General features: G+C 45.5%; 2 protein-coding genes across 3 annotated transcripts in view; one reads left to right on the top strand and one right to left on the bottom strand.

The window, feature by feature from the left end:
• Positions 1-3,082, top strand: part of GPLD1 (glycosylphosphatidylinositol specific phospholipase D1) — a 62,533-nt gene extending 59,451 nt beyond the window's left edge. The window contains exon 26 of the mRNA XM_040967555.1: positions 1,620-3,082. Within this exon, the coding sequence (XP_040823489.1) occupies positions 1,620-1,706 (87 nt within the window). The 3' untranslated portion in view covers positions 1,707-3,082. The remainder of the gene's footprint in view (positions 1-1,619) is intronic.
• Positions 3,083-3,099: 17 nt separating this feature from the next.
• The window catches only part of MRS2 (magnesium transporter MRS2), a 30,224-nt gene continuing 12,460 nt past the window's right edge, over positions 3,100-20,863 (bottom strand). The window contains exons 7-11 of one of the 2 annotated variants that reach the window (XM_040967556.1): positions 18,398-18,514; positions 8,501-8,653; positions 7,520-7,637; positions 5,170-5,283; positions 3,100-4,713 (exon numbers count right to left, since the gene is read on the bottom strand). In XM_040967556.1, the coding sequence (XP_040823490.1) occupies positions 4,603-4,713; positions 5,170-5,283; positions 7,520-7,637; positions 8,501-8,653; positions 18,398-18,514 (613 nt within the window). In that variant the 3' untranslated portion in view covers positions 3,100-4,602. The remainder of the gene's footprint in view (positions 4,714-5,169; positions 5,284-7,519; positions 7,638-8,500; positions 8,654-18,397; positions 18,515-20,863) is intronic. The other variant, XM_040967557.1, reaches the window with a different exon arrangement.

Genomic DNA, 20,863 nt, shown 5'->3' with positions numbered 1-20,863 from the left:
ATAGGATTTTACTGTATGGATGTAAAAGTTTTTTAGTTCACATTCTTCTAGGTTGTTTTCAATCTTCTTACTATATTGCAGGGAGCATTCATGTACCTGCTGTCCTTACATAGGCCCGCAAGTACCCCCTATGGACGAGATTCTTAGATGTAGGGTTGCTAGGTTCAAGGGTGTACATTGCAAGATGTAAAGGAATACATGGGGAGTCAAGTAAGTACAAATCAGTGTAGGGCTAAATGCTAAGGATTATGTGAACAGTAGGCATTACCTATGGGATGAAGGATCAGGGGAGACTTTGCAGGTGTTTCAGTGCTGTGGACCTGGGATCCTTTCTTTAAGTGTTGTGACACTGCCCTGTAGTTGACAACTGTTTAAACTGGCCCTTCTGCATAGGCTGCGAGTTCAGTGTTAACTATCTGGGGGGAAAAAAAGATGAATTGTTAAGCTTATGGGAGGATTGTCAAAAGAATTAAGAATATTTTATGTGTATTCAGACTTTTATAATGGATGTCTTTCTGTCCACCATTGAGAATTATGGCTCACTTGGGCCAGTACTGAAGCTTTCTTCTTAGAACAAATGGGAGAATGGGGGCACTGAGATGTGTTATGTTTAAAATATGGACACTGATGATGTGAATAGGATCAGAGTGGTCTCTTACTGAGAACCCTGCTGACATCAGAATGGAAAAGCAGTCTTCAAAATTCTATGTTAAACAGTGCTAGCAACACAAACCTTCAGTGGGCCCTGGTGTCTATTAAAGGGAGGCAGGCATGAGACATGGTCCCAGCCCTTGGTGCCTATGTGCTGATGAGGAAATGAAACGGGCGTTAAGACTGAAAGGCAGTCAAGTTGCAACTGCCAGGGAATGCTTGTGGACTGGAGGAGTGCCTGGGAGATGACCAGATTGCTATCTGGCTTCAGGAATTAGGATGGTCAGACCAGGAACTTCACAGTCAAGTGCAGACACATTCAGTGATTCATAACTAGTGGAAGAGGGAGAAGTGAGTAGTCCATTTTTCTGACAGTCAAGTTTTTCACTTACAACCCCGAGGTATTAAAAGATGAAGCAGAGAATGTAACACATGAGGAACACTTGGTAAATGTCTGCTGTTACTGGTCTTATTCCTGGATTCTAAGTGCAGATTAAAAAAAAAAAAATCACAGCTTGTTCTTCCCCAAACACTTCCCAGTCTCTATTCAGAATAACTTTGGCAGCTTCCAAATACCAAATCCCATCATGCTGTATGAAGATTTTTGCCCCCACTGAGGATGTTCAAAAACTATAGCAGGTTTAGACGGCAATTCTGAAAAGTGATTCCTGCATTGAAAGGTAGCCCCTGGGGAAGTCCATTACATCCAGATGGGTTCCCTGTGCTGCACCGTGATTGGGGTTCCAGAATAGGCAGGAGTTGGTGTATTTTCATTCTTCACGTGCAGTGGGAAGAATGGGTGCAAATGTCTGTAGTCATGGTGTTGAACAAAGGGAAAGAGGCCTGTAAGTTCATGGGATCTGGCCAGCGTCTCCCCTCTTTCCAGAGCACTGCACAACACCTGGACCACAGGAGGCCATAAGGGGGCTTAAGAATGAAACGTAATTACTCTGCTGTATCCCTTACAGAATCAAGTTGTCATTGCTGCTGGCAGGAGTTCTTTGGGAGCCCGGCTGTCTGGAGCACTTCATGTCTACAACTTGGGCCCAGACTGAAGACTTTGCACCGTTTCTGCCCATGCCCAGCTTGTGATCTCCACCCCGTGAGGCATCTCCATGGTGGGAGTTGTGGTGGACAGTGTGGCATCCAGTGGAGCTATGGTAGACTGTTCGAAGAGGTGGCAGCTCCTGGGAGTGGACACACACCAGCACCTGGACACTATGGGGCTGTAACTGTATGATGGCACCAGGAGCATGTGAAATATACCTTGTCTTCCTTCCTGCTCTTTTCCAGCCCACTGTGCTTAGTCCATGTCCCTTCTGATGGTGCAAAGGCCTCTCTGGCTCTTTAGAGAAACCTCTGTATGTGCTGCCTCCTAAATCCTTTGTAAAAATCAGTGGCCCATTATAATCAAGGTGTAATGTAAAGCTTGGGCTTTAGAACAATGACAACACACACAAGGGAAGGTGGTGGTTAAGGTCACTTCAACCTGTACTGCTGAGATCTCATCCTTGTGCAATGAGAGTCCACTTTCCGCATTATAAATAGTGAAGGAAAAATACACAAATGAAACCTGATCACCTTCCCTTGCCTTCCAGTGCCTCCGTAGGACAGCTACTGCAGTCAGCAGTGAGCCTCATGACTCCCCACCAGCTCACAAGGGGCCTCGTGCACTTGGTCACTGTAAGTTGGTCCAAGTTGGCAGAGTGAGAATGGGGAAGCAGAGCCTAGCTTCACTTTTCTCGGGCTATTTTCCAGGATGTGGGGATGGACCGACTCTGCCTGTCCTGCAGGCTGCCAGACTGGAGGGAACAGAATGGACCATGAGGCTCACGGTCACAAAACATGGGAAGGCTTTACTGCCTGTCTGCAAGTGCTAGTTTATAGTGTGAGGATCCAGTGGTGGAATGATATTAAAAGCAGGAAAAAACGGAGGTCCTCCTCGATTTCTCTGGAGGCAGAGGCTGGGGGAAGAGACAGGTGGAATCCAGGGCAGGGATGGAAAGTTAAACTAGACACCAAGGAAAAGCTCCAGTGGCTGCCAAGATGTGCGACCAGGTGGGTACAGATGGGGAGCGGCAGACAGGTGCATGCCAGGAATCACCTCTGGCTCCCTGTGGCGGAACAGCAGTCTGGTTTCAGGTACCAAGCACTGGCATTTCAACCTATTAGAATTATCTGTGGGGTTTTAGTTTCTCATTAACTTATACAAGAGCTTTAACTCAAATGTCTTTATTTCAAACTACTAGAAGACATCTACATATTTGCATTTATTTCCATTGCTTTTGCGTAACAGGATGAGACTGAATTGATCTGAAGTTCCTGTCTCTTGCACCATCCATTAAACCATGGGCATTACTAAAATAAAGGCAATATTCAGTATGTGACTATATTAACACAATTTCAAAAATAAAGCTCTTGGAATAACTTACCAAAATAGCTTTCTGGTATCAAAGTGGTATCTATCACAGTTTATGTCCAAGACCAAAGCAAACATCCTCACTCTTCAAGTCCTCCCAGAGACATCACCATCTTGTCACGGGGGTTCTCACACCTGCATGTATGTCCGGTTGCTAGTACACACAGCTCACTGCTTATATTTTACTGCCCTTTCAAGCAGTTAACCAATGAACTCTGTTTTGGAGCACTGTCATTTGTAAGAACTCCTGTAAATATCATCCAGCAGTCACCAGCTAGCCGATATTGAGACCAAACCAAGAATGGTAAGCCACCAGGAGCTCTCCTTCATAGGACTATGAGGTAGGTACACTGTTTGCCTTTGTACTAACGGGACATAGCTCTTGTTGTTTTGCATATGTGGAAACTGTTAACAAGTGATCCACATGCTAGTTTGTGCTGGATCTTGGTCAAATTTTGCCCTCTGGGGTTGCAAGAACAACATAGTGGTTTGCTTCCAACAAATATGCCACAAGCTGCAGACTGGGCCACTGAGGCCGGGAGGAGCAGTCTCTAGCTTCCTTCGAAAGGTGCCTTCTAGCTCACGTGGGAGTGGGGAAGAATCCTCTAACTTCGTTCTTTTTCCTTCGCATCCGCTGGAGTAATGTTTTTGTTCCAAATACCAAAGGCCCCATTAGTTTTGGGCCCTAAACTCATTCACAACAGCACAGGAGGTCTATTTGTTATTAGCAATATAGCTTAAAAGTTGTTTGGTCACCTTTGCAGGCACATTTCACTCCCTATTGTACTTACTATCCAGCACACTTAGGTAAGATGATAAAGGTAGCAGCTGTTAGACTTTAAGCTCATCTTTTAAATACAACTTCTGGCTATAAAAATAATTCTGTGCTCTCTCATGTTAGCAGGCCTGTTTCTGAGCTTTAGAGACTTGCTGGACTTGTATGCCCGGCCACCAAGAAAGGAAAAGGCAAAGCACAGAACCAAAATGTCTCCTTTTCACTTTACTTCCAAAGGTTCTAAACGCAGCAGAAGGGGGTGGAGTGAGATCTGATTGGTTGGGATTCATTACACGTAGATGTCAGAGGAGGCAAACAGGATAAGGCTGTGTCTGGGACTGACTCTTAAGCACAGCCTTCCCAAGTACAACATGGAGCGTGCTAGTGTTTGTCACCTGAGGGTTCGTGCATGGAATCACATTCTTGTGATTTCCTGACCAAGAACTATGGCCTCTGATCTTGTTACACAAGAAACCATACTTTTCCTGATGTGCATATATCAAGTAAAATCTCTAAGTCTATCCTCGTATTAGTCGTTCCACGTCTGCAATAACAAGTTTGCCTTTTCACATGGCAAGCACTTTGCATTTTCAGAATTCCGAGTAAAGCAGCCATCAGTTGTTGACCATTTTACTGCCTTCATCATTAGATATAAATACGCACGATTAATAATCTCCAAGTGTCTGAATCCATGAACTAGCAGTCTGGGAAGCTCTGTGACTGCCATGGAAGGTCTTCAGGATCCACAGGGCTGTTCCTAGCGGTTTGGGAGGAGGCTCCGGTTTGCTGTAAGTCCATCTGGCCGTGGGCTGCTTCGCACTTCTATCCTCCTGTCGGCCTGAGGGGTCTTCTTGGGTAAAGAGGCCATCTAAATGAAGCAGGGAAGCAACTCAGATTTGTGCCTGAAAGTTTTTTTTATCATGGTAGTGTCAACTTCAAGTACAAAGAAACATTTCATCTTGGTTGCAACAAAGGTTTTGCCTAAGAAATAACATCTAATAGCCTGCCACAGTGTTCTATACCACACATTAACGTAAACATGCTTCACATGGTTCAGGAAAAAATCCAATTATGAAAAGCATATGCATTTTAAAAATTATAGCCATGAACGTTTTAAAGTATCTGTACTGTGCTAGGCACTATGCTTACAGCGTGCCTCACACATTAGTTATTTCACATAACGCAATGCTATGAAGTGAGTATTGCCCAAATTCCTAAACCTCCCACATCTTGTCAAGAAATTTGCACAGGGTCGCAAAGCCTGTGAGACCGGAGCCAGAGCGTCAGACTTCTGCAACACTCCTGTGGGCCACACCCTTCATACCACAGGAGGCAGGGGAGCTTCCAGCTGTCGTCCGAGGAAGGAGAGCAAACGTCTCCAGATGAGGCCGCTTCCCATAAACATGATTCCAGTAACCAGCCAGAACACTCTATGGTCCTAGGAGAAAACAGTTCACGCCAGTCACCAACTGCTAGGTGCTGGGGAAAATTCCCCGTACTATTCCTGCCCCTGAGTTTACAAGCAGTTTATCTGGTACTGTGCAGCCCCTTTTTCTGTTAAAAACTTAGGCTAAGGAAAGAACCAGAATACATCAGCAGGAAGCATGCTGTGAGAAGGGCATACTCTTTTTAATGTTTTCACATACTTTTCTGCTCAGTATAGTTCCCAAACTAGGTTTCAGTGCCTGGGGCATTGAACACCTGAGAATGGTTTAAACAATCAATGGAAATGATATAGAAGTTTATATCCATGGATGGTGGTAAAAAGACATTAAGGACATGAATCTAGAAAGTATTCAGACATACAGTAAATATGCTTTAACAGAAAGAATCACAAATCTTAAATTCATCTTGCACAGCGAGGGCAGCAGCTGGTTATCCAGGTGGTTTGGTTACCTCCAGGGCTTGGGAACTCACTTGCCCCCATGATACCTGTTATATAACTGACCAGTTCTCACCGATGGAAATTCTTCAAAATTAACATGGTTACATGTTGCACATGGGGAGTCAGAAGGTGTGATTAAGAGGTAGCTGGTGTTAGAATACATTTCTAATTGGCTGAAGGCCCCAGGTTCTTCTGTTTCACAGTAATCTGTGCCTGTTAAGTGTTAATCACTATAGACTGGATTCACAGAGAACCAAAGTCAGGGAATGCCAAAAACGTGCTGCAATTCAGAAGCAAGCCACATCAGAGGCCAACCAAGCCCCAAATCCCGTGGGCTTCTGGGAGCAGAGGTCTGGGCACACCCTGCCCTCCTGGGGCCACTGCTTTCTTATCTGAGGCATATACAACCGTGGGGCTTGGGGTAACAGCCAGTGAAAGGGCACATAAAGCCAATGGCTGAGACAGATGGTACTACCCAGGTTTAAAATAAAAAGACAACCTGAGGGCGGAAAGGTGGAAGCAGCCAGTGTGGAAAGGAACGCTGGAGGAGCTGCACACGGGAGATGCAGCAGGGACAGGGCAAGCCCTCCGACTCAGGAGGCTCTGCACCTTGAGGGAATTATCAGCCTGGGGGCAACAGAGAACTGGCCTGTGAGATGACTGGAACCCTACACTCCGCACCCCAGTGGGCTAAATGCACATTCAGAGTCACAGCTGGGAAGCGCTCAGGTATAAGGGAGATCTGTGTGGAATGCGGTGAGCCAACCCGCAAGGGAAGTCCTGGTTCAAATCCTAACTCTTATTTTCTAGCTTCACACTAAACAAGTTTGCTACATTTTCTGAGCCTCACATTTTTCTATCTATAAATTATGGATGAATGTTTACTTTTACAGTTATGATGACTGAGCTAAATAAAGTGTGCACACTGCGGCAATTAAAAAATCGGAGTGGATATTCCACATAGTGATTGAGGTGCAGCCTGGTGGGGCTAGTGTTGTGGGAAAAGCTGCTGTCCTGTGACACTGGCATCCATGTGGGCACTGGTTCAGGTCCCAGCTACTCCAGTTCCGATCCAGCTACCTTTTGGTGGCCTGGTAAAGCAACGCAAGATGGCACAAGTGCCTGGGTCCCTGTACCTATGGGGAGACCCAGAGGAAGCTCCTGGCTCCTTCTGGCTTCCTTCTGGCTCAACCCAGGCCCTTGCAGCCATCTGGGGCGTGAACCAGCAGATGCAAGATCTCAGTCTCTCCATCTGGTTCTGCCTTTGAAATAAATAAAAATATATTTTAAAAGATAAGTGACTTGATACACTTGCATCCTGCATCCAAGTGCTTAGAGTTGCGGCTCAGCTCGAGTCCAGCCTGTGGCTAATGTATACAATGGGGGCAGCTGGCGCCTTGCCATTGAGCTCATGCCTTGAGCCCAGCTTTGCCTTACTGTGGATATGCTGGGTATGTGACCTAGTGGATGTGACATGTCCCCTCTCTCTCCCTGTCACTGAAATAAATAAAACCAATTAATTAATTTTAAAAAAATAGTTAAAACATAAGCACTCTTCATGGACACTGCCTCAGAGTTTAACACTGGGTTATTAAACTTACCCTGTGGGCCATTCATTGCAAGTAAGACATCAAGCAGACTGGCACAGACATACACATGTTATAGTAGAGACTGACAATACTGTCCTGTCACACAATATGTATTTCACAGGTTAGTCTTGAAATATTAACAACTGACCTTCAACACAATAAAAAAGAATCCCTAAGTTACTGAAATGGTATCTTCTTACCTCTTCAAGGGAAGATTCCAAATTCATTCCAAAAGCAACTCCCATGAGTCCAAAGAGAGAGAGAGAGAAGGTTCCCATGGTCAGCTGCAGGTTCAACCTCATCATCACATTACGGTGGCTGGGAAAGAGAATTCTCAGGTGAGAAGGGCCACTACGTAGAGCAGAATCACTAAATAAAAACCACATGGGCTAAATCTACACCTTTGAAAAAAAATTTCTTTACAGTAGTTACAGATGCTGCTGGTACAATTCCTTCCAAATGTTACTTCTTTGCAAACTTTACTTAGAATAATTTTTTAAAAGATTTGCAAGTCAGGGGCTGACACAATGGCTCAACTGCCGAATCCTCCAAGTGCTGACATTCCACATGGATGCTGGCTTGTGTCCCAGCTGCTCCACTTCCCACCCAACTCCCTGCTTGTGCCTGGGAAAGCAGAGGAGGATGGCTCAGCTCCCTGGGACCCTGAACTCATGTGGGAGACTTTGAAAGAGGCTCCTGGCTCCCAGCTTTGGATCAGCTCAGCACTCACCACTGCAACTACCTATAAGGGGAGTGAACTAATGGATGGAAGATATTTCTGTCTACTTCTCTCTGTAAGTCTGCCTTTCCAATGAAAATAAGTAAATCTTTAAAAAAAAAAAAAAAAAAAAAAAAAGGTCAGAGTTAGAGTTTTCCTATCCACTGGTTCACTTTCCCCCTCTCCCTCCACTGCAATGGCCAGGGCCGATTCAGGCTGAAGCTGGAACCAGGAGCTTCACCTGGGTCTCCCACATGACTTGCAAGCGCTCAAATAATATGGCCATTGTCCACTGCTTTTTCCAGGTCATCAGCAGGGAGCTGGATCAGAAGTGAGCAGCCAGGACATGAACCAATACCCACATGGGATACTCAGTATCACAGGTGGTGGTTTTATCCAATTTGCCACAAAACAAGTCCTTTAATTGCGTTACAAAGACAGCACCTATGAACTGTTTCCACACCTGTCCAAGTTGATGAAGATGATGCTCTGCGAGTCATCGATCAGTGCCCTGAGCTCCCGAGCCGCGTTGGAGAGGTCCTCAGCCAAGCGGTAGTAGTTCTCCAACAGGAGCTCCATCTCCTCTGCGTGGTCAATCCCGGAACTGCTCTTCTCACTTCAATGCAAACAGTTGGCCTTATTAAAACACTCCCAAACTTCCTGGATTAGCGTGTTCTATTCAACCGCCAGTGAAAAACCTGGCCTTTGCTTTTCTATGGTTGTGATTGAGGCCACTCTGAGTGGCTGTCAGCTGACGCCAGGTGCTACTCTGACAAGTTCAGGTTCGTGTTCCATCCCCCTACAAGCTAGTAAGCATCGCTGCGTTCCGAGGCCCCAGGCTGAGACCAGCAAACATGTGTTACCACTGACAGGTAAATCTAGGCTGTAACTACTGATGAGTTAGTGTAGATCCCAAACCGCTATCCGGTGAAACAAAACGCAGACAGAAAAGCACAAAGACAATTTCCCTTTCAAAATGTGTACGTAATGTAATCTCCATGCAAAACACACAATTGCTGTTTGCTCTATTTCCCCTTCAAAGACGGTAAGGTTACAGGGAATTCTGTACAAGGTAATTTGATTAAAAGGCAATATAGAGCAGCTGAAGCCAGGAATTAAGAATTGTAGTGTTCAAAATAATTTTTTAAAAGAGATGGATTATGTTATTTGAATGGCAGGGTTTCAGAGAGAAGGAAACGCAAAGGTATTCCACTCACTGCTTCACTCCCTGGATGACCACAAGCACCTGGGCTGAGCTGGGACGCAGGAACCTGGGCCATCTTCCGCTGCTCTCCTGGGTGTATTAGCAGGGAGCTGGATCACAAGTGGACTAGTTGGCACTTGAACACCCACATGGGGTGCAGCTTACCCATTGCGACACAGCACCAGCCCCTCAAATCTCTTACACTGTACCTTCATTCTGTCTAGCCAACTTTTCAAAATGTTATGAAGAATCTATATTGATCATGGAAATTCCACATAGAAAATGACCTAATTTCTGATACTGCTCTGCAAAGAACAACAATGAAACATTTGGATATTTCAAAAGTAAAACATCAAAAGTGAAACAGTGAAGATAGCAGTTGATGGATCAGGCGCAACAGACTAGTGATTAAAGTTCTCAACTTGAACACACCGGGATCCCCTATGGCTGCTGGTTCATATCCCGCCTGCTATACTTCCCTTTCAGCTCCCTGCTTATGGCCTGGGAAAGCAGTCGAGGATGGCCCAAAGCCTTGGGACCCTGCACCTGTGTGGGAGACCCGGAAGAAGCTCTAGGCTTCTGGCTTAGCTTTAGATGTTGTGGCCACTTGGAGAGCAAATTAGGATCAAAAATTTTGTTTCTCCTTCTCTCTGTATATCTGGCCTTCCAATAATAATAAATAAATCTTAAAAAAAAAAGCAGCTGAGTAACATACTCAAAACATTAATTAGAACAACTCATTTACTACACCATCTTCACAAGAGCTGGGGGAACAAGGCCACAATGCCTGGGATTGAAAAGGGTGGCGAGCAGATGAATGAATCACCCTTTCAACAACTCTGGGAGCAGAGTACAACGTAGAAATATCCTGCTTAGGGAGAGGAGGGAATTCAGTCTTGGCATGGCAGGCTTGCCAAAGTAAAACGCAAAGTTGGGGAGGCCCACAGAGCACCACAGCACCCTGTGCCCATATCAGTACCCATGGACTGAGCACCACAGCTCCCGTGCCCACATCAGTACACATGGACTGAACACCACGGCCCTTGTGCCCACGTTAGCACCCAAGGACTGACCACCAGAGCCCCTGTGCCCACATCAGTACCCATGGACTGAGCACCACAGCTTCCGTGCCCATGTCAGTACCTAAGGACTGAGCACCACAATTCCCGTGCCCATGTCAGTACCCAAGGACTGAGAACCTTAGTCCCCATGCCCATGACAGTACCCATGGACTGAGCACCCCAGCCCCTGTGCCCACGTCAGTACCCATGGGCTGAGCCTGCAGAGCTATGTCAGCCAGGCAGCCTACAGTCCCCCTCCTTCACACTCAGCACATCACCCAGGATGACCCTACCCTCTGGGAACTTGAGCACAGGATAAGATGCTACAGAGCACAGAGAAGTACTATGCGTACAGCACCTGCCATTCCCTTCAGATAGACCCTGATGCCAAAGGGACTTCACTAGGTTATGAAAGAGCAGGAGGTCCCGGCAGTCTCACGTGTGCCAGACACCTGAGGCATTTAGACACTGGCAGCCATCCCTCCAATCGAGGTGCTACCCTCAGCTAGGTACACAGGGGGTGGTTCCACACTTCCATGACGCAGAAATCAACAGAAGCACCACACTTACAACTGAACACACCCCACGGAGCTGCCAGTGAACTGGCCTGGCTTAAGAAGCTGTGCCTCAACTGGCAGTGCAATCCCACAACCCCTGCAACCCAGGCCACTGAGACACACCAGCACACACTACCGATACTGACTTCAGCTGAAGAAGTAACAGGGTTAGTAAAGCACCTCGTGGAACCAAAGCCAACACAGCACACCAATCAACACCCAAGAAAAACCCTCTGCTACAAACAGGCTGGCCTGATGGAAGGGATATGACAGATGCACCTAAACCAACAAGAGAGAGAGCAACAGGACGCCTCCAGGGGAACACAGTGACTCACAGCGACACGCCACGGAGAAAAGGCAGTTACAGGTTGCCCATGAAGAAGCAGAAATGATGATGTCAAGGAAGCTGAAGGGACATAGGAGAATACTAACAATCTGGTGGCATAAGGGAGAAAATATGACACCAGAGATTTAGCAGAGACATAAGAAAGTCAATCAGAAATCATGGCAAGCAGGAACTCAGAAAGTAGAATTAAAAAGATACAGCTGAGAGTCTCAACAGGTTTGGGCAGGAAAAAGCTTTGCAACTCCAAGTCCTTTTCTTTGGTTGTTGTGTAATTTAAGAAGAAAATAGCTTCATGGGTGTTTCTTAAGCAAAAGAAAAGGCCAAAGAAAATCTATTCAGTGGAACTGCTGAAAACTTTGGAAATCTGTAGAAAGATGCAGACACGGAGGCCCAGGAAGCCTAAAGGAGTTCCAAGCAATCCGGCACTCTTCCCACCCCTCTGTTCTTCTCCCCTACCAACGCCCCCTCCCAGAAAAAAAAAATCGCCCCAAGGAATAATGTAAACAAACTATCAAAAACAAATCACAAATTGCTGGTGCCAGTGCTGTGTTGTGACATATCAGTGAAGATGCCCTCTGCAACGCCAGCAGTCTGCATGGCGCTGGTTCTCAGCGGCTCCATTTCTGATCCAAGCTGCCTGGGAAAAGCAGCCCAAGATGGCCTAAGTGCTTGGGCTCCTGTTACCCACAGGGACGTGGATGGAGTTCTGGGCTCCCGGCTTGGGCCTGGCTGAGCCCTGGCTGTTGTGGCCACTTGGGAAGTAACGGTAGCTATGACCCTTGCCCACGCAAGAACACACACCGCGTGAGAGATCTCTGTGTGTGGTTCTTTTTGTGTCCCGAGATGCAGCTACTTTACACACTACACCCAATCGTGCACAGAATTCTTAGTTTTTGTGCACAAGACTCCCACAGTCACAGGATACTGATTCTTTACTCAGCACCACGAGTCAGCCCCGCCTGACACCAGCCACCTGTGCAGTTCTCCACCTTGCCTGCTTACTTCTCAGGTCTGCGGGCAGGTTGGTCAGTACCCAATGTGTGCGGCTCCTTGCCCAGCCTCTGGTCTGGGCTCTAAGTCAGTGGGGAATATGGACCCATTTCTTGATGGAATCAATGAGATGATAAATTAGTGTAAAATACGGATGTATCTTCTTGCTGGAACCAGTGAAATGTGTTTGCCATCAGGGTTTAGCAGACACCCATGGATATCCAGGCACGTGCTCATGTAAGCCCAGGTGCACACTGAGGTCACAGCTGTTTCAGGGTGTTCTCAGTCCCAGTGTGGCAGGCTTTGCCCGCTGATCAGTGTCTCCAGCACGATTACGCCCTCCGGTCTGGATACTGGTGGATTAGCTCCTCTGGAGGAGCGAGGCATATATTCTGCCTCCGCCCTGACCTGCGGGGACCTCACTCCTCCGTCTTGGCTCATGTATGAACACGGGGGTTGGCGTAGTCCTGCGCGTTCCCATATCAGAGAACATCACCTGCTACTCTGTCATCAGCACCTGTCCCGTCTTTCTGCCAGAGAACTTCAGTTACAGGCTGCCACACAGCGATGCTGTCTATGCCTTCTGGAAGTATGTCTACTACTGAGTTCTCTGTAACACTCGCCTGAACACAACAACACTGAACACAAAGAAAAAAATTCTAAAATGCGCATGGGTGAAAAGACAGATTATCTTCAGAGAATCTCCAATCAGACTTAGAGCTTATTTCTCATCAGAAACCCTACAGGCCAGGAAAGAGAGAGAAATGCCAGGTCCCAACAGAAAGAAACTGCCAATTCATAACACACTAGTCAGCAAAGCTTTCATTTACCTGAGGTGAAGACCTTTCAAAACAAACTGAAAGAATTTTCCACCACTCACCCACCGACTCCTAAAATGCTGCTTAAGGATGTGCTACACACAGAGAGAATGATAACCAAAGAAGGCAGAGGATTTCCTAGTAAAGCTACAAAGTTCATCTAAAGCAAACGATAAGAGCTTTATGTTAAAAAGATAGAACCAAGTTGCCACCTGTCAATAAAAACACAAATGGCTTAAAATCTCCAATAAAAAAATATAGACTGGAGGACTGGATTAAAAACAAGGCCTATCTATTTGCTGCCGACAAGAAACACCCCTTGCCAACAAAAATACACACAGACTGAGAGTTAAAGGATGGAAAACGATATTCCACATCAATAGAAAGGAAAAATGAGCAGGTTTAGCCATCCTAATGTTAAATAAAATAGACTTTAAAACAAAAATATTAAAGGAAATCAAGAAGGGCATTAAGTGAAACCAAAGGGATCAACTGAACAAGTAGACATGACTATAGAAAATGTTTACGTGTCCAAGGCCAGGGCACCTGTATGGATGTAACAGGATACACAGATTCCAACACAACAATAATGGGGGACTTCAGTACCCCACTTTCATCAGTGGATAGATCAACTAGACAGAAACTCAAACAGCAGAGCTTATCAACACCATGGATCAAATGGACCTAACATATCTACAGAACATTTCAACCCACAGATGCAGAATATACATTTTTCTAAACAATTCATTTATTTTTATTTGAAAATTTTTACAGAGAGGACAGATAGACAGGGAGATCTCTCATCTGCTGATTCACGTCCCAAATGGCCACAACAGCCAGAGCTAAGGTGAGGTGAAGTCAGGAGCCAGTTCTTCCAGGTCTATATGGGGGCTGGGACCCAAGGACCTACATCATCCTCTGCTGCCTTCCAAGGTCTTAAATAAGGAGCTGCATTGGAAGAGTAGCTGCCAAGACACAAACTAGCACCCCTATGGGATGCCAGTGCCACACGGAGAGACTTAACACACTAAGCCACTGTGCCAGCCCTCAGGATACACATTCCACAGAACTTTGTTAGGCTAGACCACGTGACTAGGCCCCAAAACAAGCTCAGCAAATTCAAAAGAATCCATATCATACCAGCATCTTTTCTGACCAGCAGGAAATCAACAACTCAAAAAAAAAAAAAAAAAAACCCACCCAAACCAGAAAATACACAAACATATGGAGACCAACAGGCTAGTGAAAAAAAAAAAACAGAAAAATAAAGGCAGATCAAGACATTCCTGGAAATGAATGAAGATGACAGCCCAATATGTCACAACTTAGAGGACACAGCGAGAGCAGTGCTCGGAGGGGGTTCACAGCAATTAGTACCTAGAAATAAGAAACGAGAAAGGCATCAAATACACAACAAGTGCCTCTCCAGAACTCAGGAACAACAAACCAAAACACAAAACTAGTAGGAAGAAATAAAATTTGAAACTATATATACACATATATATACATATTAATAAGTGAAGAACTTTTTAAAAAAATAAACAAAATTGATACACTACTGACCCACCTAACCAAAATAAAAAGGTGTGTGTGGGGGGAATATCAATAAAAAAAAATCAGAGCGGAAAAGGAAATATGACAAATGTAACAGTCACAAAAGAATATCAGGAATTACTACAAACAGCTATACTCCCACAAGTTGGAAAATCTAGAAGAAATGGACAGATTTCTGGACAGATACAATCTACTGAAACTAAGTCATGAGGTCACTGAAAACCTAAGAAGGTCAATAATTAGAGACTGAATCAGCAAGTAAGACCTTCCTAACAAAAGAACAGCCCAGGAGATGGCTTCACTTCCGAATTCCACTGAACTTTCTTAGAACTAATTCCAATTCTCAAGTTATTCAAAACAGCTGAAATGGAAAGAACCCCCCAAGCCCCTTTTATGAGGGAAGTATCACCTGAATTTTGAAATCAGGAAATGCAAAGAAAAACCACAGTAGGGTTCACCTCACCCTAGTGCGAATGGCTATCATATAGCAAACAGTAAATGTTGCAAGGATGAGGGGGCAAAGGTACCTTTAATCCACTATCAGTGGGAATGTAAACCAGTGCAATATTACGGAACACATACGGAGACGTCTCAGATAACTGAAAATACACCTACCATGTGACCCAGCCATCCCACTCCTGGGAGTTTATCCAGATGAAAGCAAATCAGCATATGAAAGTTATCTATACCGTTATGCTTTCATCCCAGATGCTCATCAACTGGTGCCTGAATAATGTAGTATATATATACACTATGGAATACCCACTCGGCCACAAAAAAGAATGCAATCTTATCTTTGCAACTACAGGGATGCAGCTGGAGAGACCATTATGCCTAGGCAAATAATCCAGTTTTCCCTGATCTGTGATAATACACAGTCCAAAAACGTAATCTATCTGAGTCAGACTGACATCCTGGTAGTTGATTGTTATTCTATTCACCGAGGAATTTTTTTTTTCTACTGGTTAGGGGTTGATATCTTTACCTAATGGAGTTTAAGCCTATGACTGTGAAGTGAAATGAAAACACACCATTGTAAAATTTAGGAGGAAAAAATTAAGACAGGAGGGAAGAATCTGGGCAGGAGGACGCCTTTCTCTTTGACGTGTCACATAACCCTGAGGATTAGGGAGTTCCTGGCCTATTCATTCCCAAAGGATTGCAGCTGGCAGTGGCTCCACACGGGGAAGGCTTCCCAATGTCCTCTCTTAATACTCTTCCTACAGAGCTAATCAACTATCCTACAGGCTACACAGAAAAATGCTTATAAAAATTTTAAGAAGGCATGAGCAAATGGAAAAATCTCTATTCATGGATCAAAGGACTTAATATTAACATGTCCATATGACCAAGTTGATGCTGCCGCCGTCCTGCAGCGACACTAAAATGACGAGGAATCTTGAGGGCCTGGAAAAACAAGAACCGCCACCGCAACTGGAACACACAGAGGAACAAACGAGCGAACAAGCGGGAGGGCGAATGAAAAGAGGTTTATTGCTGAAAGCGGGCTGCTTATGTACAGCTCTCCACCAATCACTTCTCCCCGTGGGTCCAATTGGTGCTACGTGATAGGCCAGTAGCAATGACATAATTGCCACGAGGGCATTAGCCTATCCCTGTGACTTCCTGTTTACCTGTTGGCGAGACCAACTCTGCCTCCTGGCCCTAGGCCAGCCGCCATCTTGCCACGGCCCCTCATACGCGTGGGGTTAGCTCCCAGCGCACCACTCCCCACAGATGCACAGGAGCAATATAGTTCACATAAAAATACTAATGTCATTTTCACAGAACTAGAAAACACTGCTAAAAGTCCTATAGAAGCTCAGGTGACCATACATAACGAAAGGACTTATGAACAAAAGAACAAAGCTGGAGGAATCACAATGTGGGATTCCAAGATACAATACAAAGCTACTGTAACTAAAATACCACCACAGTGGCACAGAAATGGAGCAGTAGGACTGAATACTGATCCAGAAATTAATTCATGCGTTTACAGCCAAGTGATTCTGAACAAAGGCATCCAAGGCATAGACTAAAGACCAGACAAGAAGGCAAAGGATTGACACTCAAACCCAACATTTCACCCTACATAAAAGCTGGCTCCAAATGCATCAAACGTCTAAAGTTAACATCTGAAACTCTGAAAATACTAGGAAAGAACCAGGGTGAACACTTCAGGAGATTGCATATAGGCTGGGTTTTCTTTTGGATACTACTCCAAAAACACAGGTAAGGAAGTAAAAACAGTTAACCAAGAAGATAAACAAAGAGGTTAACTAAGAAGATAAACTAAGAAGCTTCTCCAGAGCAAAGGAAAAAAAAAAAGAGACAACAGACATAATGGGATAAAAAGATTTTAAACCATATTCAGGATTAGTATTGAGAACATAAAAAGAACTTTGAAAATCCTAACAAATAATAAATTATAATAAATAGGCAAAGGATCTGAATACACATTTCTCAAAAAAAAAAGAAGAAGAAATGTAAATGGCCAACAACTAGAGAACAGCCATTAGGAAACTGCAAATGAAAAACAGAATGAAGTATCAGCTTATCAGCTTTCATCAGTTACAAGAGTTTTTACCCAAAAAACAAAGCATGTTCTCTCAGGAAAAGTTATTCTAAACTAAGCACAATGATTAAGAGAGATTGAGGAGAAAGGAGGTTTAGGAGAGCCGGGTGACAGGTACCAAAATACAGACAGAAATGGCGGGTAGAGTGTTCCCCAGTACCGAGGGTGACTTCTGTTCACAGTAACATGACACATGGTCCATGAAGAACTAAGGGGAGGGGCTGGGAGGCTCCAAACCTAAAAGGAAGGACAGTGATGTGTCTAACTTGCACACGTGCTGAAATACTGTCCTTTACCCCAAGAAAATACACATGCATTATACGGGGATGAGAAACATTTTAATATACAACATACAGATAGTAGTATCCTGTCAGTTACTCTACCCTGACCTGACTATTCCGTATCAAAAAGGTGTATTGAAAAGTTATAATGTGGGCCTGGTGCGGTGGTGCAGTGGTCAAGGTCCTCGCCTTGCACGTGCCGGGATCCCATATGGGCGCAGGTTCTAATCCCGGCAGCCCCGCTTCCCATCCAGCTCCCTGCCTGTGGCCTGGGAAAGCAGTCAAGGATGTCCCAAAGCTTTGGGAAACTGCACCCAAGTGGGAGACCCGGAGGAGGCTCCTGGCTTCGGATCGGCATAGCATCGACTGTTGCGCTCACTTGGGGAGTGAATCATCGGACGGAAGATCTTCCTCTCTGTCTCTCCTCCTCTCTGTATATCCGCCTTTCCAATAAAAACAAAATAAATCTTAAAAAACAAGTTATAATATAATCCCTTAAATAGGTACAATTACCACGTCAGTTAAAAATAATGTATTTTAAAAAGTGAGCATTAACTTCAGTATGCACAAGCAAAATGAGTAAATGATTTTTAAATTCATTAAAGACAAAAATACAAGACTGACATTCTAAAACCAGACCAAGCTTACAGATCCATGCCCTACTCATCCTGCCTGGTCCCACCTTCTTCCCAACAAGAATCTCTCCCCCACTGCTCTGTTCCATCTGCTAAGTTCCCACAATAGAGGTGTGCCATCTGGTATTCATTCCTTGAAGACAAACCTAACTGTGTGCTTGTCTTCACATCCATTCCAGTCCAGCAACAGTGTAACACACTGGGAATCTCCTTGTATTACTGAATGAGATTGCTGGGACAAAGCAAAATACAAGGATGGAAAATGCTTACATTGCCTAGGAACATCATTCAATGGAAGGACACAAGATTCCCCTTAAGGAAGAGTATGGTTTTACTTACAATACGTGTGGGTCACTCCATTTTGTCAGACAGAGCTCTTCTAGCAGTTCTTCTTCATCCAAGATCTCCAACATCGACTCTTTGAAAATTTTAATGTCTGTTTCTAATTCTGAAAGGCTGTAAGAACAATTGTGCAGACATATTAGTAACCTACACTTATGAAAACATTTCATTATCAGACGATTAGAAAATCTCATTACATAGATCTACTTCAGCATACATTCATGGCAGATTTGATACAAAGCATACAAAAGATTAAGAATTCCCAAAGTTTTTAACCAACTATACATTAATTGGTAAATTTAATCAACAAATTTCAGCATTCACTTTGATAATAAACAAGAAACTATGCGCCCATATTTTGGCTAGCAGCCTGTGATGGTTGCACCCATATGGACACCAGGTCGTCTCCCAGCTGCTCAACTTTCCATCCAGCTCCTTGCTAATGCATCTGACAAAGCAGTAGAAGCTGGCCCAAATGCTTGGGCCCCTATACTTCAGTGGAGAACCCAGAAGAAACTCCTGGCTTCAGCCAGCCCTGGCCATCACAGCCATTTGGGGAGTGAACCAATAGATGGACAACCTGCTCTAACACTGCCTCTCAAATAAATAAGAAAACAAACTACTGACCTGATCATTTTAACAGTTAATTTTTAAAAAACTTATTTTTATTGGAAAGTCAAATTTTATAGAGAGGAGAGACAAAGATCTTTCTTCCATTGGTTTTTACTCTGCAAGTGGCTGCAATGGTCAGAGCTGAACCAATTTGAAGCCAGAAGCCAGGACATTCTTCTGGGTATCCCATGCAGGTGCAGGGTCCCAAGGTTTTCGGTTGTCCTCGACTGCTTTCCCGGGCCACAAGCAGGGAGCTGGAAAGAAGTGGAACATCCAGGATATGAACTGGAGCCTATATGGGATCCCATATAGGATCTGTGGCTGGAAGCAGGCCTAGTCAGGGAGGTAAGGGGACATCCCGGCTGGGATGTAGTTCCCAACAGTGAACACAGAGCTAGAATGCAGGCAGTGAACTTGGCTGGACAAGGCTGCAGTATACCTCAGTATGGGTGGAGACTGGGTTAGACTCTTGCACCCACCAGTGCTCACCAGAGCCAGGTTGCATGTAGGACAGCCTGGGCTAGGTCTTTGCTGAGCCACATTAAAGCTGGGTCTGGAGGCTGGTCAGACATGGCTAGGCTGCAGCATCATGCAGTAAGAGCCAGAATGGGGGTGAGCCAGTCAGGCAAGGCCTCTGTACCTGCCAGGACAGGAGGTGGGCCAAGTTAGGCTGAGCCAAGGACCCACCAGTGTGTGAGATCTGACACTAGGGAGTGACCCATTAGAGAAGATTGTGGAACTCCCCTGACAGCACATAGTCCCTGCAGGTGAACACCAACAACTAATACTGGGAGCAGCCCAGACCAGGTCAGGTTGCAGTACCTGCTGGTATACATGTGTGTCAGGTAGGCCTAGGGACAGACCCAGCTGGGCCAGTTTATACCATAAACTGGCAGACGTGGGAACCAGAATGAGGCGTAGCTTGGTTGTGCCACAACACCAGCCAGTTCACATTACGGCCAGGACTGTGGACAGTCCAGTCTGGGCTGATCTTCAGCACCTGCCAGCATGAGCCGGAACTGGGGGCATTCAGGGTCAAGCCAGGCAGCAATAAACACCAGCAAATGCCAAGGTGAGGTGGACAATGCCAAACTCAGCCACGGTGCCCACCAGCACATGAGACCCACGTGAGGAGGTGAGCCTGGTAAGGGGGGTTGCAGGAATTCAACTGATGGGTCACTCCTCCTGCTGGCTAGTGTGAGAACTGGGACTGGGGCAGAGCAGGCCTGGCAGAGATACAACACCCACTGATCTGAATGTGAGGTGGGTTAGGGGAAGATCCACGCTTGGATAACTAACTGTATTCACTGGATACACAGGGACATTCATGTAAGTGCATGATGGTCGGGCTTTGTGCAGCATCAGCTGGCAAGTGCTGGGAATGGGGGGCAAATCCTGTTACGCTAGACTGCAGAACCACCTGGAAAGTGCAAGATCTGGGCCCAGTAGGGAAACTATGGGCACCTCTCTGATGGGCTGTAACTCCCACTAGAGAGCTTGAGAACCAGGGTTGTGGGCAGGTCGTGCTAGACAGGCAGTGGTACCTACCAACACAAGTGTGGGCTGAATAGTGGGGTCAGTTGGGCTGAACTACACTGCAGCATCCACTGGTGTGTACAAAAGATGAATGAGATGTGGAACAGACCTGCCCAGTCAGCTGCAAACACTGGCATTTGCTGGTACAAGGGTTGGGGGTCATTCCAACTGGGCTGCAGTTACTGCTGGTGTACGTGAGGGCCAAGTATGAGGTAGGCAGGGTTGCACTGGGCCACAGCATATTTTGATTGTGTAAGAGATGGGGATGCGGGACCCAGCAGCATGGCCTAGCGGCTAAAATGCTCGCCTTCAACG

Source organism: Ochotona curzoniae, unplaced genomic scaffold, assembly GCF_017591425.1.
Source record: "Ochotona curzoniae isolate NIBS_2020 unplaced genomic scaffold, NIBS_Ocur_1.0 scaffold_461, whole genome shotgun sequence".
Classification (NCBI taxonomy): domain Eukaryota; kingdom Metazoa; phylum Chordata; class Mammalia; order Lagomorpha; family Ochotonidae; genus Ochotona; species Ochotona curzoniae.
The sequence above is the reverse complement of the archived record's forward strand: the minus strand, read 5'-3'. Positions and strand labels throughout refer to the sequence as shown.